This window comes from Rousettus aegyptiacus, unplaced genomic scaffold (genome assembly GCF_014176215.1).
Source record: "Rousettus aegyptiacus isolate mRouAeg1 unplaced genomic scaffold, mRouAeg1.p scaffold_m13_p_10, whole genome shotgun sequence".
Lineage (NCBI taxonomy): Eukaryota > Metazoa > Chordata > Mammalia > Chiroptera > Pteropodidae > Rousettus > Rousettus aegyptiacus.
The window spans coordinates 49,494,600-49,521,544 of NW_023416285.1; the positions used below are offsets into that span (position 1 = coordinate 49,494,600).

Below are 26,945 nucleotides of genomic sequence, written 5' to 3' on the forward strand. Positions count from 1 at the left end.
GGATCAAAAAGAGGAGTGCACCGAGTGTCGCGGGAGCGCCGCTTTGGTCTTCTGCACCCGCGATATGGCTTTCAACTTTGGGGCTCCCTCGGGCACCTCGGGCACCTCTGCAGCCACCGCGGCCCCAGCGGGTGAGTGATACCCTCAGACCTTTTCTTGGGGAGGAGGGGAGACCTCTGGTCCGCCCCCTTGGTCCGAGACTTTCCGGGTTGGGGAGACTGGGGTATTCTGCCGGCGCGGAAGCTTTAGGGTTTCAGAAAAGGACTTGCGGGGGCGGAGTGGGCCGAAGCTGCTCTTGGGGAGGTCGCAGGGGTACTCGAGGCCCAACCCGGAGCTCGCACGCTGCGTGTGGGTCCCCGCAGGGCTCTGCCCTCCTAGGGTTCGCTTCCTGCCTCCACAGAGTCGGACTCGGAGAGACCGGAGGCGGCTCCTCCGTTCCCTTGCCGGACACCCGCCTTCTGCTCCCCACCTCAGCCTCCAGGACCCTCGGGAACGCTCACATGGCTCCCGCTGCTGGGGCCCCGCGAGGATAGGGCTGGGGGCGTCCCTTGGGCTCAGCCCTGCAGCTCCTGGGTCCCAGCCCTTGAGGGGCGGGGGCCTTCGTCCCGGCTCCTTTGGTCCTCGCTGGGGGTCTTCACGCTCCTGCTCCTTCCTCCTGTCCCTACACCTCCTCCGCTTTCTTAACTTGTTTGGAGCAAAGTCAAAGTTTGTCTTTGTTCACTTCTGTGAAACTTCCTGCAGACTCTTCTAATCCTGATCTCGCTTTCTTTTTTTTCTTCTTTATTCTTTCCCCTCTCCCCTTTTAAATTTTTTGTTTCTTTGCCTACACGCCTATCAGGATTTGGTGGGCTTGAGACTGCCAACTCCACCGCCAGTGGGTTTAATTTTGGGGGTTTCGGATTAACTGCTAATCCTGCAGTGAACTTTAATATTGGGAATTTCGGTGTTTCTACTACCTCGGCGACTCCGTTCAATTTTGGTAACAGTCTGGCAAGTGCAGGTAGATACTGCGGGTCGTATGTGTAACGAATGTTGGGAGCTGGAGTCCAAGAATATTTTGTGGTTCCTAGAGTTTGGGAAAGAACAGCGACTTGTCTAATAAGGAAAGGAAATTTCTCTCGTAACGTCGAATCAAAAACGTTTGTTATCAAGTTTTGACTGTCTTAAAAGATTTAGGTTTGGGAAGTCTTGCAAATTATAATGTTCCTTTGTTAAGTTTAACTTAACATTTAACTGAACAGAATGTAACTCCCAAGTGATAATTTGGGATGGATTATTATTTCGAGTAGAATATGTCTTCCAAATTATAAGATACCTCGTCCAAAGTACAAGTTTAACACTCAGGCCCATTTTCTTGGGATTCTTGGACTCCTGCGGTCTTTTTTCTTTTTTTTTTTTTTTCCGTTTTTCCTGCATCTTTCATTGGAATTTCATTTGATTGTCCTTGTGTTTCCCAAGAGAACAAGTCTTATACGAACAGCAGTAACCTGTCTTGTTTTTTAACCTGTATAATAGTAATAATGTATTTGTTCAATTCAGCAAATTAGTATATATTCTATAAGTTATGTAACTACAGAAAGGATTCTCAGTTCTTTACTGAATAATTTGAGAAATGGTCAGAGAGAGCAATTTGATTTATTGTCAGCATTGAGTTCTAAAAGGTAGGCTAGATAACTTTGTGATCAAAGAATTAATTATGAAGTTATAGGTGAATTCTTTTAAGCTTATTGGAAATTTTGCAAACACAAGCTGTAGTGTGTCCGTATATGTATAAATTTAAAATAGGTCTACGTATACTTTACATACAGTGACCCAATAGAAGTCTTTTTCCTTAGCTGCTCGTATATGAATTTATTGTCCATATTCTCTTACATTATGCCACTTATGCCCATGCCAATTATATGCATTTGGTAAACACTTATACACTAAAACTTATTTTGGAAGTCTGGTATTTTGTGCAGTCACTTGTTACTGCAGTGTGAATATCACCTTGGCATCTGATTTGAAAACGTTTGAAAGAAACCTTGAAAATTCCAGAGATAAAATAATCCATTATCATTAAGATATATTTAAAGTGATCACACATTACTGTTATTTGGTATATTTACTTTTCCCTGTTTGCTTAAAATTGGCATTGGGTAAATCAGAAACATTTTGAAATTTGTGTTTCTGAATAAAACCACTCAGCTGTATTGTAATTCACCAATAATAAATAAACCTTTGGTATTTGCTTGATATGTTCATTTGGAGTTATTACTGTTAAGTTTTGAATTGTGATAACTATTTTAAATACTTTTATATATATGTTCATTAACTTAGCCTTCAGCAAAGGGCTGATAGAAGTTCTTGTTGACTTTTTTATTTTGTATCCTTTCAGATCCACTATTACTAATAAACATTTGGTATTATGGAGAATGATAAGATCCCGACCGATATTTTTATCATATAGCCAATTCAGAATATATCTTAGTTTTTCTATGGAAATGTGGAGTTAAGAAAAAGATTAAGAACAATGTTTATACTTTAGGTGATTTTTAGCAAAAATGTTCACAGTTTGCAGTACTGCAACAGAACCTACAGTAAATAGAGTATTTGGTTGTGCCTGCAGGTAACACACAGTCTAAAGTAATTTTCCATATCAGAATTATATGACAAATATCAAAGGGTTGGAGTTATTCCCTTCTCAAATCTTTTATGTTACAACGCTGATGAATCTCTGTCTCTTATACCAGAAATACATGAGATTAAAAGTTAGAATTCCAAAAAACCAGTGGCAGAACTCAGGGAGCACTAATAGTTCAAACATTTGTCTTAAAAGTCTTTTTGGCACTACATTGATAATCAGGTAAAGACTGACAATAAGAAAGAAAAAGCAATTTTAGATTGGCCAGTATTTCATTCCATTCATATGTCAAGTTAGATATAGTTAAGATAATTTCATCTCTGCATTTACTCAAAAATGAAATTTGTGTATCTGTCAGAGATGTCAAACTGTGGTACAGAGAAAGGCCTATGATAGCTCTAGTCAGCTTCCCTGCCACTGCCTTCTACTTGTGGTTTTCTTTCCCTCATGTCTTCCTTCAAGAAACACATTCTTATTGTATAGAGGTCAGTATATTGGCATGTTTTCTTTAGTGTCAATGGAGATGAGGTAGAAATGTAAGCTAAAGTAGAATATAACTAATTGACCAAAGCCAGGGTTGCAAACTGGCAGGACACTCTCCCATTACAATCTGTTTGGCACACTATTCGTTGTAAAATAATAACAACAACAACAACAACAACAACAACAACAGACCTAATTGAATTAGGGTTAAAAATTCTGTAAATTTCACGTAGAAAATCTAAATCTTCTATTTCTCCTAGGAAAAATAGGAGTATCTAGCACTACTAACCTACCATTCTATGCAGCAATAATCTGCTGGAATTGAGGAACTGCTGCCATTTTAAAAACTATTCACATTGAACAGTTGTACCAGTCATTAAATACCCAGTCTGCTCCACTCATTAATATTATCAGCCTAAATCTTGTAGGCAGTTGAGTTTGTGAAACACATGTCAATAGGCTTAACATGTTTTCTTAGCTATAATGTAATCACCCCTTTAGTTGAAAGGTATATATTGCATTGTGATATTTCTACTTCAGTCGTTTATTTCATACAACATATTGACTTTTTGATTAGTAGAATAGTTTTTTAAAAAATGATGTTGAAAGTAGAGAAAGGAAAATTAGATCAATATAGTTTATATGTAGCAATTACTTATAAAATAATTGGAAAAGTAAGTTATTTCTTAACATATACAACAGATTCTTTCTGTTTTATTATCCCTTTATAATTAGGTGGGTTTGGAGGATTTGGGACAACATCTACAACAGCAGGTTCTGCATTCAGCTTTTCTGCTCCAGCTAACACAGGCACTACGGGTAAGAACAATCATAAGTCATTTGTAGAAGTAAATGAGCTAGAGGTCAGATTTATTTTTTTAACTTACACAATTTCCATTTTTCGTTCAAAGGACTCTTCGGTGGTACTCAGAACAAAGGTTTTGGATTTGGTACTGGTTTTGGCACAACAACTGGAACTAGTACTGGTTTAGGTACTAGTTTGGGAACTGGACTGGGATTTGGAGGGTTTAATACGCAACAGCAGCAGCAGCAAACTAGTAAGTATAAGGTTTTCATCTTCCAATATAAATCCATAACAATATAGCTAACATCATTGAGTGCACTGTTCAAAACACTTTAGTGGGTACCTTTTTTTGAAGAATTATAAGTATTATATTTCACAGGATTCCAAAAGCTACTACTTCTCAACTTTATATATGACGATAGCAACTAGGGAGAAGACTGATTGGCATGAGTAGGATTATAGCCCTGCTAGGTTTAATATCATTCCATTTAAATTTTTGGTTGAGACGTGGTTCCATAGTGTAGCAGTTAGCACGTCTGCAGAAGGTCCTGGGTTCATGCCCCAGTGGAGCCATGGTCCATGGTCTACAGCCATGCCACCCTGAACAAGCCCAATGTCTGATCTCAGAAGCTAAGCAGGGTCGGGTCTGGTTAGTACTTGGATGAGAGATCACCTAGAAAGACTAGGTGCTGTAGGCATAAATAATAACAATAAACAAACAAAAAAAAATTTGTTAAATAAAAATAATACAAATACAGAAAACTGCAAAAAAGTACAGTTTAATGAAGTATATATAAAGCGAATACTCTTATAACCACTGCCTATATCAGGAGGGAGACCCTGGCCAGCCAGTTTAGAAGCCCTCAACATTCCCCTCCCAATCCCTTCCCCACCAAAGGAACTATATGGTCCTGTCTTGTGATAATCACTTCCTTACTTTTGTCATTCAAGTGTATAAATAGTATTGCTTTCTTTGTCTTAAATCTCTGTAAGTTCCTCTTTTAGCTCTATTTTATTTTTCAATTTATTGAAGAAATCATTTGTCCCATAGGGTTTTTCAGTCAAGACTTCACTGGTTGCATTCCTGTGGTATGATATAACATATTCCTTTGTTCTCTGTATTTCTTATAAGTTGGGTTGGATCTAGGGATTTATTTATATCACTAGTTCAGATTTTTGTTTGTTTGCAAGATTACTTTATAGAAAGTAATGGTGTATTCTTTATAAAGAGGCATATGATGTCTGATTGCCTCTAGTTTTCCTGACGTTAGCAGTAACTGTTGGTAATCATTACGTAGATCTATTAATTCATTAGGGGTTGCAAAATGGTCTTATTCCTACCCTATGATTCTTTTTCCATATATTTGTTGAAATACTTCTATAAAGAGAAGCTTTTCCTTATCTATTAGTTGGTTGATTCTATCCCTTTATTATTAGTTTTCAAAATAAAAAATCAGTTCCCTATTATTCTCCAAAAGCGACGGATTAATTTTTTTTTAATGTTAGGAACTCAAGTATTTAAACTATTTGATATTTTTTAATCCGTTGCAGCTATTATCCTTATTGATGCTTCAGTTGTTCCATCTTTGGCCAGTGGGAGCTTCTTCAGCTTCTTTTACACAAGTGCAGAATTAGTCTTTGATAGCTTCTTTACTAGCTGGTGTGGTATGGATTAATTTATTTCATTCTCATAAGAACCCTATGAAATAATACTCATGGTATTTCCATTTTATAGGTGAAGAGAGGAAACTGAATGATTGTGACTTTTCCATATATATCCCAAGAAGTAATATAGGAACATAAATTCAAGTTCCTTGTCTTCCTGTGTAATACTCTTCACTTTTCCTGTCTGCTGTCTCTTAAAATCACTTTTGTTTCATTTTTCTTAGGTAACTTGATTGATTGGCTAAAATTAGTCTAAAGATTAGTATTTTACTAAGTGTAAATTTCAAGAATTGTCTAATCAATAGGACTAAGATAATAGTAGTTTCAGAATTATTCTTTCTAGTGTTCCAATCATTCATGTTTTCTATTATCCTCATGAAAATACAAAGTTTGATGGAAATTTAAGTAGTTAAGGAGAAGAAAGGAAAAGAAGTTTTATTTCTTTGTTTCTTGAAATAAAGTCTCTTCAATTATAAGTTCTTGTAGTTGCACTTTTAGGAAAAATGGGAATTTGGATATGGTGCTATTCATTTTCAGAATGAAATGGGTATTTGGTTATGTAGCGGCCATTTATTGAGTGTATGATGTATGTCAGGCGTCAGATAGATGAGGTTGAAAACCACTATCCATGCTTAGTCTACAAAGAGAGAGAATAACAAACATTCAATTAGATAGAATAATAAACATCCAATTATCGAATATGTATATGAGAACACCCATGCAGGGTGCTATGGAATGCAGAAGAAGAGCTGAATCTTGAAGGAATTAACCAGTTAAAGTCAGATAAGAGTATTCTAGGCAGAGGGAATAACACTGACAAATGCCTGAATGCATGGCATAGCATAATGAATTCGGGATCTGCTGTTGGAAGGACTTTGAGTTTAATCTGTGAAGGTTATGGAGCTGTTGCCTTATTTTTTAAAACCCTTGCTTATATGAGGCACTTGACTGTCTGAGATGATATGTCTTATCTCAGTTATCTACTGCCTTCCTAGATGGTATCTCTTATTTGAAAACTTTGGCAACTGGCTTAGTCTTGCTTTTCCTTCTAACAACTGCTGTGAACCTGGGTTATTTTAGCATCATGTACTCACATCCTTGCCATCTACTTTTTATTCCAAAGACCTTCTTCTCTATCTCACTTCAACCACAATTCTTACCCTGGCCCTTTTCTTAACACCTTCTCAGCTTGCCTAGCTTCTTCACTTAATACTCATATAGTCTGTACTTCTCTGAAGCATTTATCACAATTGTTAATGTTTGTTTGATGTACTCAGTTTATTTAAATAAACTTTGTGTCTTGTTTACCACTGTATTCTTAGTATTTAGTTCTATGTCTGACAGTGGGTACTCAGTAAATATTTGTTGAATGAATGCATGGTGAATGATGGATGAAAGGGTGTATGTATAAAACTAGAAGAGACTGTATTGTCAGGAAATCCAAGGGAGAAGAGCTTTTCAGCGAGGATGTTTTTTCAGTGAAAATTAAAGATTTTCAACAGCCACGAGGACCCCGAAAAGGTAGAAATGTATGAGAAATAAAATATGCTCAGGCTTGAAAGGAGTCTGTTGGATTTTATAATTTGAGTTTTCAGTGTCTTTCAGCTAGTGAATTGTGAGGAGACTAGTGTGGTTGTAATCTAGTGTGAAGTGTAAAAGGAGAAGCTGAATGTAAATCAGTATAGATGATAGTTAATTTATCTCACTTAAAAGTCATTTAGTGACTGAGCTGTTGCTTGACAACTGTAATATCATGTACCAAGGATACTTACCTTGTACTTCGGAAATATTTATCCGATCTAACAACCTCACTGTCTCTTTCTATCAGAGTTTAAGTGACTTGCCCCAGTTGCACAGCCTGCTAAAGCTTTAAGCCTGGAATCCTGATGGTTGGTCCATTCGTTGTTTTCACTGTATATTTCTTTATAATAAGAGAAGGAAAAGTATTTATTAAGATGATAATGATATAACACTGATATAATGATTCTTTTTGTTTATTTTGTATCTTTGTATCCAATTTGTATTTAAAATACAAATATAACAGCAATAAATGTTGTTTTAAAAAATAATTTTGCAGCTTCACAACCTCTACTTTTCTATAACTGTGCTTTTTTTTTTTTTTTTTTTTTTTTTTGTGTGGATCTAATATGATGGAGCCTGTTTGTGTTCTGGTAATGGAATTAATTGTATTAAAATGATGCCTTTAGAAAAGCAATTTAACATTATAAGAATTGTCCTGGTATGTTAGTTTCCTATTGTTCCATAACAAAGTATCACAGGTATAGTGGCTTAAAACAACAAAAATGTATTGTCTTACAGTTCTGGAGACCAGAAGTCTAGAAATGGGTTTTACTGGGTTAAAATCAAGGTGTTGGCAGAGCTGTGTTACTTCTAGATGCTCTAGGGGAGAATCCATTCCTTTGCCTTATGCAGCGTCGAGAGTCTCTCTGCATTTCTTGAATTGTAGCCCCTTCCTCCATCCTCAAAGCCAGCTGCATCACATCTTCAGATCTCTGTTTTATCTGACCTCCCTCTTCCTGTTTAAGGACCCTTATGATTATGTTGAGCCCATTTTGATAATCCAGGATAATCCCAACTTAATCTCTTAATCATATCTACAAAGTCTTGTTTGCTGTATAAAGAAACATATTTACAGATTCTGGGGATTGGATTGTGGACCTCTTTGTTGGGGGCAGGGAGCAATATTCTGCCTACCATACCTAGGATCTGAATTGATTTTTTTTTTTGAAATACTAATTTTGGGGTATATTTTTAGCATTAGGTGGTCTCTTCAGTCAGCCTACGCAAGCTCCTGCACAATCCAACCAACTGATAAATACTGCAAGTGCTCTTTCTGCTCCAACGCTGTTAGGAGATGAGAGAGATGCTATTTTGGCAAAATGGAATCAACTGCAGGCCTTTTGGGGAACAGGAAAAGGATATTTCAATAATAACATTCCACCAGTGGAATTCACACAAGAAAATCCCTTTTGCCGATTTAAGGTATTAATATTGCTTTTGCTCTTCACTTGGAAAGTGTGTGTAAGAGAATACGATATGTAGATTAAAATAATAATAAGAAAACAATTGTTATTTAAGTACCTTGAGCATCGTACAATTATACTTTTGTTTCAGAAATACAGAAATTGTAATATAAAAGTGATTTACATTCATGTGATTAAAGGTGTGACTAGAATGTAATTTATAACTGAGGAAAAAGTGTTAACAGACGGGAAATGGTCTGCCTGGCATCTTTAAAGAGGAGATGTAAAACTAGAATTTAGTGATAGTCATCTAACATTGTCCGGGAAAGTGTACCCTAATCAGGAGACAGGGCTACCTGTTCTGGTTGGCATGTACATTCCTATTGTCATTATTATAGCTGAATGCCAAACCTGTTAAAACAGTGTAGTGCATTTTCTTTGTTCTCATTCTGTGCTTATCAAACATATAACCTTTTCATTTGAATTTGACTTTTCAAAGATTCTATTCATCAGCCATTGAGGGATTTTTATGTCAGTTTGTGGTGAATTTTTATAACAAATTAGCATACTGCAATCCAGTTTATACTTCAGCCTCTTTTGAGTTTTGTTGACCTATGTTAGGCTCTGAAACCTAAACATAAGCCTGTCCTTGGAGCTGCAAAGCTGAGAATTAGACCCTTGAACAAGATTAAACAATAAAAAGCGACTAGCCAATCTTGTTAGGGAACATCTCATTAGCTCATCAGTCTGACAAAAAGTGTTTATTGACTATACAGTAGACATAAGTTGACTGTAACAATTTAATTTTTAAATTGATAACATAAATGATAAAACGCATAATGAACTAATCCAGAGTGAATTTAAATTCTTTTCAGAACCTTTTGTTATAAGCGGTGACAAAAGATAAAAGGCTTCTATCTAAAAGATTAATTCCCTAGAAAGATAGTTTGTCGTATTTAATATTATGTGAAAAAAAAACTACCCCATTACATAAGTTTCATATTACAGAAAACCATAAAATGACGTAGACATTCTTGATAGTATGTATAAGTTGACTATGTTATTATTTTACTTTAGAAGTACTTATTTAATAAATCATTTCTTTATATATCTAAAATTTAAGATTCCATGAGTCTGATATGTAGTAAAATAACTTACATTTTGGTCCATGACTTTCGTAGTCATTTTTATATGACAGTTATTTCAGTAGTGTGCAGAGACACCTAACAATAATATCAAAGTTTTTCAGAGGAGAATGCTATTTAGTTAGTCCATTGAAATTTTAATTTTACTCTATAAATTTCTTGGGTAAAATAATTTCTCTTTATACTTGTGTGACCTTCTAGGGCACAAGGAGGTAAGAATCGTTATTTCCTTTACTACTAGACATTAAGCTGTTTTCCCTCTTTTAGCACATATGAATCTATTAATATTAAATAACCTGATTTAAGATCTGTACATATTTTTGATATTATTTATTTTTTCATTCCACAGGCAGTAGGTTATAGTTGTATGCCCAATAATAAAGATGAAGATGGGCTAGTGGTTTTAATTTTCAACAAAAAAGAAACAGATATTCGAAGCCAGCAACAGCAGTTGGTAGAATCATTGCATAAAGTTTTAGCAGGAAACCAAACCCTTACTGTAAATGTAGAGGGTATTAAAACATTGCCAGATGATCAGTAAGTATACATTAAATATACTATTTATTTCTGTGTGCCTTGGCCCAAAGAGAGTGATCCAAAGTGTTTTTGTTGCTAAAACAATTAAATTTCAGAGCAGAATGTTATTTCTCAGCTAGTGATTTTTCAGTACTTACATAGAAACGTTTAAAAGCTTTTTTCTTAATCTTGGATTTTGTAATTAAATAGATGCTAGTAATTTCTTAGATTTTTTCATTTAGAAACAGGAAGAAACAATTGGGGCTGTATACAAATCAAGAGCCACAGAGAGGTTAATGGAAAGTTAACTGATGAGTATTCATGTTCATTCGTGGATAAATATGATTGATTAACTTTTGTTGTCCTGTAATTTTCACACTTAGTGGCAAGACATTTGCTTTAGGCTGTCTTTGGGTTAGAAGAATTATTATTATTAGATAGAATAACTGAAATCATATTTTACTTCTTGGTCTTAACTTGCAGTAAAACAACCCATAGACTTAACAGAATTTCCAAAATACTTCTTGAATCTAGAAAAAATAATAAATAATATTTACATAGGACTTTGTAGCTAAGCAAACATTTTACACTCTTATTTGCCTTTAATCTCATTTTAACTTTATCATTTAAGTTCATTTAATAGTTGAACATAACATTAAGTAAGGGTTCCTGATTTTCAGAAAGTTAAAAAATATTTTAATTTCCTTCTAAAACAACCATTTCTGAATTCAGCTAGTGCCCTTTTACAATCACATAGTGCATCGATATTTATGGTTATGAGTTATATGCTCCATATTTTATAATTTGGTTATTTTTTTCCCCAGGACAGAAGTTGTCATTTATGTTGTTGAGCGTTCTCCGAATGGTACTTCAAGAAGAGTTCCAGCTACAACACTATATACACATTTTGAACAAACCAATATAAAAACACAATTGCAGCAACTTGGTGTAACTCTTTCAATGACTAGAACAGAACTTTCTCCTGCACAGATCAAACAGCTTTTGCAGAATCCTCCTGCTGGTATGTTTCAAGACGCATAGAGTTGAGGAAATGAAAGACTTAGAAATATATGCGTCCTCTGTTTTGGGAGGTATTGGTTATTAATGTTATTAAAAACTAGTGTCAGTTTATCGCATGTCTGTTTATTTGGGACATAGTTTTGAGTGTTTTTATTATATATAGCTAATATGTTTGCTAGAAATTTGGGGAAATTACAAGCAAAAAGAAAATTGTCCATAATCCATCTACCCAAAGGTAATTTACTTTTAATATTTTGATTTATTTTTGTCTAGTTTATCTCTCATTTTAACTGAGTATTCAGGTTAAAACCTGAATGTGTTCTCACCTAAAAGATTCTAGATGGCATAACTAGGTTGACTATATGACAGATCCTCTTTATCTCCTTTTCACAGAAGTAACTACTATTAATAATTTATTGTGCTATTAGTCTTTTATCTGTGATTTTAATACAAGCATATGTACGTGGAAGTCCTTAAAAAAGGGATTCTGCCCTATGCATTTACTGCATCTTGCCCTTACAGTATTTCTTAGTACTTTCCATGTCGGGTCATAAAGGTAAATCTTACTCTTTTTAAAAACTGCATGGAATACCGTGAATATACCTTACATGACCTAACCTCTAGTTTTCTACATTTTTTCACTGTTATAAACTATGCAGCAATTAACATCCTTGTAAATATGTCTTAGAATACATGGGTATGTATTTTTTTTTTAGACTAGATCTCCGGTAAAGAAATTTTTGAGTCAAGATTATGTATACTTTATATGTTGTTAGCTACTGTCAATCTGCTCTTCAAAGTTCTACCATTTACATTCATAACAGGAATGTGTTGTTTTTCCTCATAGTTTCTCATATCTTTCATTTTTCTAGTATTTTCTCATTTTGCTCTGGTGTGTCATCAATGAAGATTATCAATCTTTATAATTTTGCTAATCTGATGGCAAAAAATTAATACCTATTTTCATTTGGATTTCTCTGATTACTAGTAAAGTTGAGCATCTTTTTGTAAATTTATTAGCCACGTTTGTATTGTTTGTGAACTACCTATTCATGTCCTTTACCCATTTGCTTAGATTTTGTTTGTCTTCCTGATTTATAGGAGCTCTTTCTATACTCTGAAGGTTAATCTGTTATCCTGTAGGTTATCCTATTGGTATTTTCTTTCTATCTATAGATTTTTTAGCTTTATCCCACAAAAATTTTTATTTTTATCGTGGCCATATTTGACAGCCATTTTTCATTACAGCTATGGGTTTTGCATCTTATTTTGGGAAGGCCTTTCCCATACAAATATAAAAATGGAAAATAGTTTCTTTTAGAAAAATTTTTTTCTTTGTGGTAGGTGTCGATCCTATTATCTGGGAACAAGCCAAGGTGGATAACCCTGATTCTGAAAAGTAAGTGTATCTTCATGTTTGTTTTCATATAAGAACTAATATTTACTATTAGGAAAGCAAAAAATTTTAAGCTATTAATTATAATTCTTACATTTGAAATGAGTTTATTTTCATTTCTGTTGCTTTTTACAGAACGTTGACTGTGGTACCGCAGCGTAGTGTGGTGAAAACATTGAAATCTGAGTACCAATACCCTGATTATATTTGCATTTAATAATGCAACTTTTAACTGAACTCTGTTTTCTCATTTGTAAAATAGGGAGGGTAAATAAATCTCTGCAGTGTAACATTGTTGATTGTAACATTGTTGATTTCATAGTCCTAGATCTGTCTCTAAACCCTAGAAATTTAATGTGAAATTATATGAATGTTATCATTAAAATCTTAAGTTCTCATATTTTGTAAGAGATTTAGGGCCTGAAAATTGACCACTTGCATTTCTTCAGGTTAATTCCTGTACCAATGGTGGGTTTCAAAGAACTTCTTCGAAGACTGAAGGTTCAAGATCAGATGACTAAGCAGCATCAGACCAGATTAGATGTAAGCATTTTCAGCTTCATTTTCTGGCTCTGGGAATAGTAAAAGGGATCACAGACATTTCTTTTTACCATGTGTGTTATTATTTTGTTATATAGGGAAACAATATAGTATATACTGCAAATTAACAATTATAGTTTTAGGCAACTACTTTTTTTATTATAGGGTCTCCAAAATCATGTAAATCTGATTTGATGTATTTTAACAATGAATTTAAAATTGTTGGCTTAGCAAATTAGATTTCCATTCTCGTTCCAGCCAGAGAATGAATATTATTTGCTTTATTAAACACTTTTTATTATGAGGTCTTACGAAAATGGAGGCTGTGATTCTCATGTTGTCACAGTATAATTGTAGGTTAATGAAGCAGATTTAAATTATTAAATGCTTAAATCTACATAATATTTTATAAAGTAGACTTTCATAATCAAATAACTAAACGGTCTTAAAGGTCATCTCTAAATTCTCTAAATGGAATTTCCAATGAGATATTCATTCAGATTGTTTGAGTAATGAAAAGCTTACTGTTTTATGAAGCAACCCATTTTGTTACCAAACTTAGGTGTGGCTGCTTGCCGCTCATGAACCAATAGTCCAGAGGCAAGGGTTGTGGGGCAGAAAGCAGGTTTATTCAAAAGCTGGCACCCTTAGAAGATGGTGGACTGCTGTCACAAAGACCATCTGACCATCTTGCAGCTTGTGCTTCAGTGCCAGCAGGGGTTACAGGGAGAGGGTTGGGTAAGGAACAAGGGCTGACTAAGGGACAAGGGAGAAATTCCAAGCCACATCCTGAAGGGGAAGGAGAATGTCTCTGGGCCTACTATCTTGTCTTCTCTTTTTATCCTGTCTCCTGGCCTTGGCTTGTTTCTCAAGCCACCTGGAAGGAAGGTAAGTGGAACAAAGGAATTACAAAGGAGGGGTAAGGAACTCCTCTTTTCCCATGGAGTCCTTTGCAGCATGTTCTGCTAAGGAGGTCTGGGAAGGATTTTTGCAGGCAGTCTTCTAGCACTCAGATGTCTGGAAATGAAGCCAGCTTCCTTTGAAGCCTATGGTTCTCAAGCAAGCAAGCTGTTCATCTACAAGTAACACATTAGTTAACAAGGCAATTTTATTTACATAAAAATGTGAATGAGGTTATAAGGACAAAAAATGGTTATAATCTTAAAACTATAATAAAACAATCACAGTTACAATCCCCACTGTCATTTGTTTCCATTTCAATGGAAGTTTTGTTGATCTATACCTATAAGGGACTTATGGGACAATAATTTATCATGAAATGCTCAAACTTGCAATGAGACATGGTGTTCATTTCCTCTAGTCAGAGGGAGAGTTGTAAGGTACATTTGCTTTCTAATTGTTGAGGCCTGTCATATAATTATGATTATTTTGAACATTAATGTTAACATTAATACTGGTACGCCTAACTTTACAGCTCCTCTTAGGACAGATTTTATTTCCAATGATATCCAAGAAAATAAATCAGAAAACCAATCTTTCATGTCTTGGAACAAAGGAGTAGGCATATAAAGGTGGAAGGGTAAGGGCAGGAAAAAACCAAGTGAGTCACAGTGTTATTGTATTAGGCAAAGCCTGTTTGAATCAGAGAAAAAGAGCTGTATCAAAGAAGTGAAGCCCTTGTATGGTTAAAATTTCACTGTCGGCTAGCTCTGATACAAATTCTCTCTTACATTGAATCAGTGTATCTTATTTACCTTCCTATAATTTACACCCATTTTCTTTGGCATTGCTCTATAGGTTATCACTGTGCTTCCCATGACAGCTCTACAGATATTCAAACATAATTATTCTTCCTTTTTTAGTATTTCTTCTCTAACTGTAATTCCAGCATGATTTTGCATGCGACATATCTAGACCCTTCATTTTCTTAGGTTTTCATTGATTTTCTCTAGTTTTCTGTTTATTATTTGATTAATTTCTTCTCTTAAACATTTCCTTTATTCTTGCTTTTGGTTTTTCTTTTATTTTTCTAATTTTTTAAGGTAGCATCTTAGGTTATTAATTTGAGACCTTTAATCTTTTTAATATAAGCATTTAATACTATTAATTTCCTTCTAAGCACTGTTTTATCTGAATCTCACAAATTTCGATAATGTTGTATTTTCATCTTTGGTCCATTCAAAATATTTTCTAATTTTCCTTGAGAGTTCTGTTTGGGTTTTTTGACTAATGGATCATTTAGAAGTATGTTTCATTTCCAAATGCTTGGAGATTTTCCTGTTATTCTATTGTTGACTTCTAGTCGGATTCTGTTATGGTGAGGGAATTTTGTATGATTTCAATTCTTTGAATTTTGTTACGGTTTTTAACCCACATGCCTTTGAAAAGAATGTATATTCTGCTGTTCTTGGTATTTTCTGTTAGTGTAAGATCATTTAGTAGATTGTTTAGCTTTCTATATTCTGACCGATTTTTCTGTTTAGTTCTACAGTGAGAGGAGAGTTGAAGTTTCCAGCTACAATTGATTTGTCATTTTCTCCTTTTCATTATATTCATTTTTGCTTCATGTTTTTTAAAGGTCTGTTGTTAGGTACATATGTATCTAGGATTGTTATGTAATTTTTTTTTTTATTAGTGTTTGTATGATATATCTGTTTCTATCCTTTTACTTTTAACCTACGTAGAGTCACATGCTACTTGAGGAGAATGGATTCAGGGATATGTGTTAGGCGATTTTGTCATTGTGTGAGTAGCACAGAGTGCACCTACACAAACCTAGATGGTAGAGCCTGCTACATACCTAGTCTATCTATATGGTACAGCCTATTGCTCCTAGGCTACAAGCCTGTACAGCATGCTACTGTATAAAACAACATGAGGTTAAATCAAGCACAAGAGAATGATGTAATCAGGAGATGGGGTAAACAGATTATGAAGCGGTTACTGACATAACACAGCCTAGTGTTCTACAGCAAACTTTTTTATAAGTAGAAAGAGTACACTCTAAAATAATGATAAAAAGTATAAATACATAAACTAGCAACAGTTTATTATCAAGTATTATGTACTATACATAATTGTATATGTTACACTTTTATATGTCTGGCAGTGCAGTAGGCTTGTTTACAGCAGCATCACTATAAACGTGATTAATGCGTGAGCTATGACCTTAAGACAACTCTGACATCACTAGGTGATAGAAATTGTTCACTTCCATTATAATAATCTATGGGACTGCTGTCACATATATGGCCCATCATCAACCAAAACATTGTTATACAGAGCATAATGTATATCATATTTAAAATGACTTTAATAAACAACATAAAGTTGGAATTTAGGCCTACCATTTTATTGCTTGTTTTTTGTTCCCTCTATTTTTCATTCCTGTTTCCTCTTCTCTGCCTTTTTTTTGGGGGGGGGGGCGATTTTTTTTAAGCATTTTATTTTTAATTTGTTGTCATTTCAACTATCAGTTTCTTTAGTGGTTGCTCTAGGGCAGTACCTCTCAGTTGGAGATTGTGGTGGTGGTGGTGCTGGTGGTGATTTTGTCCCCCAAGGCACATTTGGCAATGTCTGGAGACTTGTTTGGTTGTTAAAACTGGGGAGTGCGACAGGTATCTAGGGGTAGAGGCAAGGATGCCAATAAACATCCCACAGTGTACAGAACAGTGCCATTGCAACAAAGAATTATCTGGCCCAAATTAATATAGGCATACCTCTTTTTATTGTTCTTCGTTTTATTGCACTACACCAAGGTTGCATTTTTTACAAATTGAAGGTTTATAGCAACCTTGCATCCAACAAGTCTTTCCATGCCATTTTCCAACAGTATTAGCTCACTTTGTGTCTCTGTGTCACATTTTGGTAAGTCTCTCAATATTTCAAACTTTTTGATTATATTTGTTATGGTGATCAATGATCTTTGATGTTACTATTGTAATTGTTTTGGGGCTCCACGAACCACACCCATGTAAGACAGCAAACTTACTTGATAAATGTGTGTGTTCTGACTGCTCCACTAACCAGCCATTCCCCTATCTCCCTCCTTACCAGGCCTCTCTATTCTCTGAGATACAACAATATTGAAATTAGGCCATTTAATAACCTACAATGGCCTCAGTGTAAAAGTGAAAAGAAGGGTTGTAAGTCTCTCACTTCAAATCAAAAGGTATAAATGATCAAGCTTAGTGAAGAAGGCATGTTGAAAGCTGAAGTAGGCTAAAGGATAGGCCTCTAACCTCAAACAGTGAGCCAAGTTGTGAATACAAAGGAAAAGCTTTTGAAAGAAATTAAAAGTCCTACTCCGGTGAACTAATGAATGATTAGAAAGTGAAAACAGCCTTATTGCTGATATGGGGAAAGTTTTAGTGGTCGTTAAGAACATTTGTGATTCATGGGAAGAATTCAAAATATCAACATTGACAAGAGTTTGAAAAGTTTGATTCCATCCCTCATGAATGACTTTGAAAGGTTTAAGACTTAAGTCGAGGAAGTAACTGCAGATGTAGTGGAAGTAGTAGCAAGAGAACTAGAGTTAGAAATGGAGCCTGAAGATGTGACTGAACTGCTGCAATCTCATAACTAACGGATGAGATGGATGAGCAAAGAAAGTGTTTTCTTGAGATGGAATCTACTTCTGATGAAAGATGTTGTGAAGATTGATTAAATGACCACAAAGGATTTAAAATATTACATAAGCTTCCTTGATAAAGCAGCAGCAGGGTTTGAGGTTATAATTTTGAAAGCTTCATGAGTAAAATGCTATCAAACAGCATCACATGCTAGAGAAATCATTTGTGAAAGGAAGAGTCAATGCAGCAACTTCATTGTCTTATTTTAAGAAATTGCCACAGCCACGCCAACCTTCAGAAACCACCACTCTGATCAGTCAGCAGCCATCAACATCAAGGCAAGACTCACCACAGCAAAGATTATGACTCAGTAAAGGCTAAGATGATGGTTAGCATTTATTAGCAATAAAGTATTTTAAAATTAAGGTATGTACATTGTTTTTTAGACATAATGCTACATACTTAATAGACTATAGTGTAGTGTAAACGTGACTTTTTTATGCACTAGAAACCAAAAAAATTTGCCTTATTTATTGTGATATTTTTATTGTGCTCCGGAATCGAACCCACAGTATCTCTGAGGTATCCCTGTACTCGTAGTGACAAGGTTGAGAAACCTTTCTCTAGATATTATGTAATGTATCTCCTTACACCAAATCCAATAGGCTTTTCTTGGAGCTGTCAGCATGATGCCCACTTCCAGATTTTGAACTGTGGAAACCAGACTAAGGGAATACCTGAGGGGGAAAAAAATGGTGAACTCGCCATCACTTCAGTGATACTTCAAATTCATGTCTTCTTCCCTGATCCTCCTGCAACTATTTATTTTTGAGAGTCCTCGAATAATTTCCCGGGCATTCTTTTCAAATTTTAAAGCTATATTTAATAGAGGATAGACCGACATGTATGTAGTTATCTTATCCAGAATCAATTGTTCGTATTTTTTTGCCAGCTTTTTTATTAGGATTCATATCTTTATTGAATTTCAGTTTATAAGATTACAGGTATCTCCTAGTATCTCATCTCTCTCTGGTGTCTTTAGTTGAACATAAAACCTTAATTTTAATGAATGATATCTATCAGTTTTTTGCCTCGTATCCTTTTTTGGAATTTGCTTAAGAAATCATTCTTCATCCCAGAATCTAAGTCTCCTACTTTTTTTCCTGATATTTTATAGTTTAACCTTTCACATTTGGGTCTTCTTTCTTCATGGAGTTCAACTTTATATATAGATAAATGATGTGAACCCAACTTTTTCTCTAAATAGTGGGCCAATTTCTTCCACTGTCATCTACAAAAAAACTGATACTTTTCCCAATGATTTATCAAAAGATCAAACCAAGTTCCTATATATATGATGTTGTCTGTTCTCAAATGAGTTTCACATTTTTTTCTCTTATGGCTCTGATAGTATATTTTTATATGTGGTAGAGTAAATCTCCAATTTTCAGAGTTTTTTAAGATCCTTATAGGTATCTTAGAGTCACTTTTTCAAAATGCTAGAGTGTTAGTAGAAATTACATTAAAGGTATAGTTTGTAGAGAATTGAATCTTAACATGTTCATGAGGAAACGATTTAATAATATGTTTCTTTACTCATTGAGGTCTTTTATATCATTTGAAAGTTTTAAAATATTCTCTTTAAAAATCTTGTACATTCTTTCATGAGTTAATTCCTAGATTGTTTTAGCCTTTGTCAGCAAATACTGTGAATGGTCATGTTTCTATATTTTCTTAGTTATTGCTGGTGTAGATACCATTATAATTACTTATCTCTGAAAGCCCTCTTGACTTTTCAAAACTGGGGTGTGGAGGGTGCCGAGGTTACATAATAGAAAACGTGGCCACCTAATTTTTTCCCTTCGGCATGGCCTGGCATTGACAAACTTCTTTAAAGAGTGCCATGTGCAGGTGGACATGCTAAAATGTTTTGTATAATCTTCTTGCCCTCTTTCTTTTTATAACAATATAAACCAGTGCCATAGAATGATCATGATAGGAACAATTATGTGAGTAGTTGTGATTGGGAAGCTGTAATGAAATGGGATTCTCAGTCTTTAAGGTTAACACTTCCTTTGTTCTTTGCTTGGTCTTAATAGAAGCAGTTGGGAAAGTTCTTAACTAGGAAGAAATTATGAAAATGCACCTATGCTTCATAGTGTCATTGCTGAATTTTGTCTAACCACTAGAGAGTTAATTCCTAAGTTACAATGGACTATAATTCAGCAATAAAAAAGGAATAAAGTACTGTTACATGTTACAACACAGATGAGCAAAGAGGAAATCCAGAGATATTTTTAAAAATCTATTTGGTTGTGTACTTAATATCCTTCCCTTTCCCGTCTAGTCTGATCACTCCCTCCAAAGTATCCTGTAACCGTTAATATTGGACTATACCATATTTTCGAGAGTAGAGTTGTCTCTTAAGCTCCTCCCCCATGCTCCCCTCCCTCCTCCCACGCTGGATGTCACTTTATAGATCTTTTTCCATTCATGGCCTGGTTGTTTGTTGGCTCTGTTCCATAATATTATCTCAAATTCCTTAATTATTTCTGAAGTATATGTGTTATTTTTCTATACACTTTGCCTTATCATTAAATTTCCTGGAGCTCTAAAGTAATTTTTGAATGGTACTTTAAATTTTACATGTACAAAGAGAAGAAATAGAAAGGCAAATTTAATTTTGAGAGATGAATCTCACACTCATTTTAGAAATTAGACTTTGTATAACTAGTTGATACCTATACTTGATTGACCTTTAAAAAATTTGTTTTAAACAGATCATATCTGAAGATATTAGTGAATTACAGAAGAATCAAACTACAACTATGGCCAAAATTGCACAATATAAGAGGAAACTCATGGACCTTTCTCATAGAACCTTACAGGTAGTAACTTGGATTTTTTTTCAACATTTATAAAACTATTTTGTGATAGACATGCTAAATGTGGATTTTTGCAATAGAAAAAACAACAATAACAACAAACAAACCAAAAGGTAATAATATAATAATAGTCTGAAACTGAAAGTACCAAACTTTCTCAGTTAGACCTGGAAGTTGGATGGGTGGTCTCAGGATTGGTATTAAAATTCACATCTTATTGGGAGGGGGAGCAGCAAAGAAAAAAACGCATCTTGATGCAACGAAAAGCATGTGTCAGATCATTAATATCTGGTCTTCCTAAAAATAGAAAAATACATTTTTGACTTTGTTAGAAAATTCGTTAATTATAGACAAAAAAAAGTATAGACAACTTCCCTATTTTTTAAAACAGCTTCATGAGATATAATTCATATACCGTACAATTTACCTATTTAAAGTATACAATTCAGTGGTTTTTAGTATATTAAATCTTATGTAACCGTCACCACAATTTTGGAACATTTTCATTACCCTAAAAAGTTACTCCATACCCATTAATAGTCAGTCATTTCATTCCTACCCGCTCCAGCCCTTCTGTCTCTACAGATTTGCCTATTTAGAACATTTCATATAAATGAAATCATATATGTAGTGTGGTGACTGTCTTCACATGGGTTCATCTGTGCTGTAACATAGAACAGTACTTTTTCTCTTTTTTTATTGCTGAGTTATAGTCCATTGTAACTTTGGAATTAGCTCTCTAGTGGTTAGACAAAATTCAACAGTGACACTATGAGGCATAGATGCATTTTCACAATTTTTTCCCAGTTAAGAACTTTTCCATCTGCTTCTATTAAGATTTTTATCTTTTGGTTATTTTAGTTTTGCTAGAAAATCCTCTGTTCCCTCTAGTGTCAAAATTTGTTGCACTGAAGAGCTTCCGGGGGAACAAAAAATAATGAAGGGAATTTGCTTTACCCTAAATGTTAGAATCTATTTTAAAGTTCTTCTGATCAAATCAGTGTGGGATTGGCATAAGTTTGGACATATAAAGATCCAAAGAACAGAATAGAGAATCCAGAAATTAGATACAAGTGTATCTTAATATTTTATATGACAAAGGTGATATTTCAATCCAGTGGGTTTATTTCATACTGAATTTGAATTTGGAAACAGCACTGTTTTTAGCTGTAGTGGATTCATATTATACAAAGTGATCCTATGACAAAAAAAAAAAAAAAAAAAAAACAAACAGTTAAATATGGGCAAAGAATATATAAAGGCAGTTGATATGAAAGTGCTCCCTTTACATTCCTGAGGTTGGGAGAAATTTAAACACCACAACTTATTGCTGACAGGAATGTGGGGGAAAGGGTATTCTCCTTTGTGGCTTATGCATTTAAGTTGTTAGGATCTTTCAAGAAAGCAACCTAGCAGCTTCTGTTACACAGGAAACACATATTTTTAAACCCAGTAATCTCAGGGGTTCTATGTGAATAAATAAAGATATGTATTCAAAAATATTTACTACAACATTGTTGATAGTGTCCAGCTAGAAACAAAATATATGCCCCTCAATAGAGGAACTGGATAAATTGTTCAGTTAATAATGCATGAACAATTATGCAGCCATTAAAAACATCAGTGTACTTAATAAAAATGGACAATTCCCATCTTGAACTGTTAAGATTCATACTCTATTGTTAAGTGTTATTATTAAGCTGATTTCTTTCAACAACTGATTGTAATAAAATTACTTGTATAACAGAAGAGATAATTCTGTTGGTATTGGTGGGTCTCCTTTGTATAGGTCCTAATCAAACAAGAAATTCAGAGGAAGAGTGGCTATGCCATCCAAGCTGATGAAGAGCAGTTGCGAGTTCAGCTAGATACAATTCAGTGTGAACTAAATGCACCTACTCAGTTTAAGGTAAGCACATATAAGACTATAAAGCTAGAATTTGTTTCAGGTGAATCTGCAGAAAAATGTTGTTTGGTCTTTAAAAAGAGGAATTCTATATAATTTTTTAAAAACTATTCATTTTATCAAAACTTCCTTTCTAAAGTAGATTCTTATTCGTGATGTTATTTAGCTTATTTCAATATTTCAAATAGTGAAGAGGAAGAATTAGACACCTTTTGTAGAATAATAACCATTCTTTTAAAAGAAAGCATTCTCTTTTAGAAATAGTTGCTGTTGTTAGCGGGTATAATTTGACTCAGTCTTAATTTTAGGGCCGACTGAATGAACTAATGTCCCAAATCAGGATGCAGAATCATTTTGGAGCAGTTAAATCTGAAGAAAGATATTACATAGATGCAGATCTATTACGAGAAATCAAGCAGGTAAGTGTTGCAACTAGAGTGCACTTTTACAGAGGTGAATTCACCATTTCACATCTACTGGGATAGCTATTATCCAAAACTAAAAAAAGAAAGAAAACAAATGTTGACAAGGATGTGAAGAAAATGGAACCCTTGTGCATTGCTGGTGGCAGTGTAAAATGATGCAGCCACTGTGGAAAACAGTTCCTTAAAAAATTAAACATGGAATTACCATATGATCCAGCAGTTCTACTTCTGGGTATGTACCTGAAAGAACTGAAAGCAGGAACTCAAAACAGATAGTTGTACATCCACATTCATAGCAGCATTACTCACAAGAGCCAAATTATGGAAGCAACCCTATTGTTCAGAGATGGATGAGTAGGTAAACAAAGCATGGTATATACTTAAAATGGAATGTTATTCAACCTTAAAAAGGAAGGACATGTCTGATACACACTGTAACATGGATGAACCTCAAAGGCATTATGCCAACTGAAATAAGCCAGTTTAAAAGGACAAATATTTTATGATTTTACTTAGGTACCTAGAGTCATCCAATTCATGAGTATAGAATGGTGGTTGCCTGAGGCTGAGGGGAAGGTAGCTGGGGAGTTCGTGTTTAACAGGTACAGGATTTGGGAAGATGAAAAAGTTCTGTAAATGGTAGTGATTGTTGCACAATGTGAATGTACTCAATGCTACCAAATCGTACACTTAAAAATAGAAAAATAAATTGTACACTTAAAACAATTTTAACAATAACAGTATTTTATCGTAATAAAAAAATAAGTAAATTGCTCTCTCCCCCCAAGAAAGAATGAATTCAGAAGTAATAAAGGCACCGGAGTTTCCTGGATCCTGATACTCAATGTATCGGCAGTGGCAGTAGCAGCACCTGGGAGGTTGTTAGAAATACAGAATCTTAGTCCTTACTCCAGACCTACTTAAATCTACATTGTATCAAGATCATGGAGTGATTTGTATGCCCATTAATTTAAGAAGTAACTGCTCTTACCATACCTTCCAAATTTGTATGCCACATATAAATATGTAGAGTTATTGATCCCCTCAGCCCTCAGGGAACCTGGGTGAAAGTTGGGGTGTCCAGAATCTCTGAAAATTTGTCTAAGGCTCATATATGAATAAAGTTGGGAAGTATTGCTCTAGCTTTTCATTAATATAGATACAGATTGGTTTAATGAGAGCTGTCTAACCATTGACTGTGCCTGAAGAAAATATATTCATATAGTAAACTTTGTTACATACCAAGTAAGACTATTGACATGGCCCTGAGGATTTTGGATGGTTATAAATGTCATCAACAATTCTAACTTTATTATGTACTTCAGAATTGGTTATTTCCATTTTATGCATTTAAAAATTAGTTTGAAAAAAATTTTTTTTAAAAAAGTAGTTTGGCTTTTGGTTCTTTGAAAGTGTACATACTCTTGATTACATTGCAAATGTCTGCAGTAGAATTGAGGAAGATTCCAGCATGTTGAAATAAAGAATTAAAGAGTTTATATAGTAAAATTGGGAATAATAGAAACAAACACCTAAAATTATGAAAAGCAGTATATTGTTTTCAGATTGAATCATGGCTCATCACCTTGTTTATAACATGATTAAGTTACTTATCTATATCTTAATTTCTTTACTTGTAGAGAAAATAATGGTATCCCAAAGGGTGCTCAAAAGGATTTGAAATGTTAGGTAATATCCTTGAAGGTCTTAAAATTGCTTCAACACCTGAGAACGATTCTCAAAAATGTTAGCGATTGTAGTTATCACCGTTGTCACTGTATACTTGGTGTACTGCAACAGATGAAAATTCTCAGTTTTCAGAATGATTATTTTGTGAGTCATCTATATTTGAGTGCCTTTTTGCATTGTTTCAGTATCATACATTTGTTTATTAAAGGTCGATAAAAGGAATCTAAAACACATCTGTATCTTCTGTAAAACTTCTGTTGAAGATATTCATTATATATTTGATTCTGTTGCTTTTTATAGTATATATTTTACTGTAGGTCATAAAAATTGTTAGCAAAATATACAATAGTGATTAAATATGCATGCCCAGTATATTTAGAGCAGTTACTGAATGCTGTATTGTTAACAAAATTTTGAAAAAGTCATCTTTCCTGTGGGTAGCTTGCAGTTTAAGAGTTAATATTTTTTTTATTTCCTTCTAGCATTTGAAACAACAACAGGAAGGCCTTAGCCACTTGATTAGCATCATAAAAGATGATCTAGAAGATATAAAGTTGGTAGAACATGGACTGAATGAAGCCATCCACGTCAGAGGTGGTGTTTTTAGTTGACAGTCCACAAACATGTGTTAAAGATTTGTAATGTATCTTCTTGCTACATCACGCCTTCCTTAAGAATGAAACCGACCACATAGGGGGAAAAACGATCCTCTCCTGGCTTGGTTTTTGAGATTACTGACAAATTATTGTTCTTCAAATCTGAAATAAGTCACTTCTCAGCCCTTCAAAGATAGCCTTTGAAAGATTCGAGAAGTACATCATTACCAAAAATACCTACTATCGTACATTTTTACAACAGCATTTCTATTAAAAATAATCAGTGTTTAATGATTACTCTCTATTGAGCCTGTACTCTTTCCATAGCAAGTAAATATGAAATACCTACTTTGCACATAAACTGTTTGACTACTTGGCTGTTGGAGATTTGTACTTTAGAATATAAATGTGTATCAGTTTTTATATTTGTGAAATTCATCTGTGGGAGGAGTAAAAATTCAAGAGTATTTAATGATTAATGTGGTTTTCTTTTCATTCTATAAAGATTTGAAAATATATTTTTATATTATTTTACTTATTTGGAATTTACAGAACACACCTAAGTGATTAGGACATAACAAAATTACATTTTATCATTTTTACAACTTTGTTTTTTAAACCTTTTTATTTCTAAAAATAAAAAATAAATTCATTTAAATTACTTTTATATAATTCTGTCTGCTTTATTTGGTTCTGGGAGACTTACCATGTCTACACAAGTATTAAATTATAGTCACAGTTTAAGAATTTTAATCTTTCCTTGTTTTAAGTCCTATTTTTCCCTCCTGAGGAAACTATATCAATGCTGATAATATTTGACTTGGGAAATAAATGTACTTCAGGTATCATCTAGGATAAAGAAAACCTTAATACGTCTTTAGTATCTAAAAACACTAGAAAATCTGAATTAGACATCGTAATGTGACATAGTCATTCACAACCAGATAATTTTAAACAATTGTTCTGACTATAAATTGCATACCCAGGCTGCATCGTGTTGGCTCCTCTTAGAAATGCTTTAAACTTTGCATTTCTGTGTGATGCATTGGCATGAATCTTGCCACTGTGCTTGTTATGAGGACAGTGAAGAGTGTGCTGCACTGTATACACAGAGGCCATCCTCAGAGCCCACTGAGGAATTCTGCCCAGCTGCAGACTAGGTAGCAGTTGCAGAGAAGACTGGGGACTTTAAAATCGATTATTTCCAAATTAGCTGCTAGAATTTTGCAGCCACTTTTGCCAAGTTTACGGCATGCAAACTTATTAACACTACTCTATATACCACCCTCTTTCATTACACTTTCCTACTCATTAACAATTCCGACAGTGATGGAAGACAAATTCTTTTTCTTCTTAGACCAGAAGATAGACACTCCCATCCTCATCCACAGAGCTGACTTATGAGTAGGAAAAGTTGCTGATCTGATGAGCATTGTTACTTACTGAGCTACACTCCCGAGTGGACAGATCACTCTCTTGCATACCATTTTCACTTCTCTAGCTTTTCATTTTTTGTGTTCTGATATTGTTAGGCCCCTGATTTCACAAGATAAATACCCCTACATAGGGCCAAAGGTCTGCCTTTTAAAGACAGGCCCAGTGGGCCACCTCAGTTTCAATCCCACTGGTAATGTAACTGCATGTGTAAGGCAGGCCAGTGGTCCTTAATGTAGCTGGTCAGATAACAATTTTATCTGTACTACAGGTGTGTTCCAAGCAAGTGGTAACCAGG

General features: G+C 34.5%; 1 protein-coding gene across 3 annotated transcripts; it reads left to right on the top strand.

Moving 5' to 3' along the window:
• On the top strand, positions 1–25,731 carry NUP54 (nucleoporin 54). Of its 3 annotated transcripts, XM_016156031.2 has the most exons (13): positions 7–131; positions 839–1,000; positions 3,842–3,925; positions 4,018–4,164; positions 8,353–8,579; positions 10,055–10,242; positions 11,046–11,242; positions 12,586–12,640; positions 13,087–13,180; positions 20,493–20,600; positions 22,387–22,506; positions 22,812–22,922; positions 25,100–25,731. In XM_016156031.2, the coding sequence occupies exons 1-13, from the start codon at positions 65–67 to the stop codon at positions 25,226–25,228; spliced, it is 1,689 nt and encodes a 562-aa protein (XP_016011517.1). In that variant the 5' UTR covers positions 7–64; the 3' UTR covers positions 25,229–25,731. The 3 variants fall into 3 exon arrangements, with proteins under 3 accessions (XP_016011515.1, XP_016011516.1, XP_016011517.1); XM_016156029.2 differs by lacking the exon at positions 839–1,000 and having other exon boundaries at positions 1–131; XM_016156030.2 differs by lacking the exons at positions 839–1,000; positions 20,493–20,600 and having other exon boundaries at positions 1–131.
• The last annotated feature ends 1,214 nt before the right edge of the window (positions 25,732–26,945 follow it).

Excerpts from the sequence above, each read along its gene's own strand:
- NUP54 (XM_016156031.2), top strand. The coding sequence starts at position 65 with ATGGCTTTCAACTTTGGGGCTCCCTCGGGCACCTCGGGCACCTCTGCA. Across the intron at positions 1,001-3,841 it reads TAACAGTCTGGCAAGTGCAG|GTGGGTTTGGAGGATTTGGG; the intron begins GTAGATACTGCG and ends CTTTATAATTAG. Across the intron at positions 11,243-12,585 it reads TTTGCAGAATCCTCCTGCTG|GTGTCGATCCTATTATCTGG; the intron begins GTATGTTTCAAG and ends TCTTTGTGGTAG.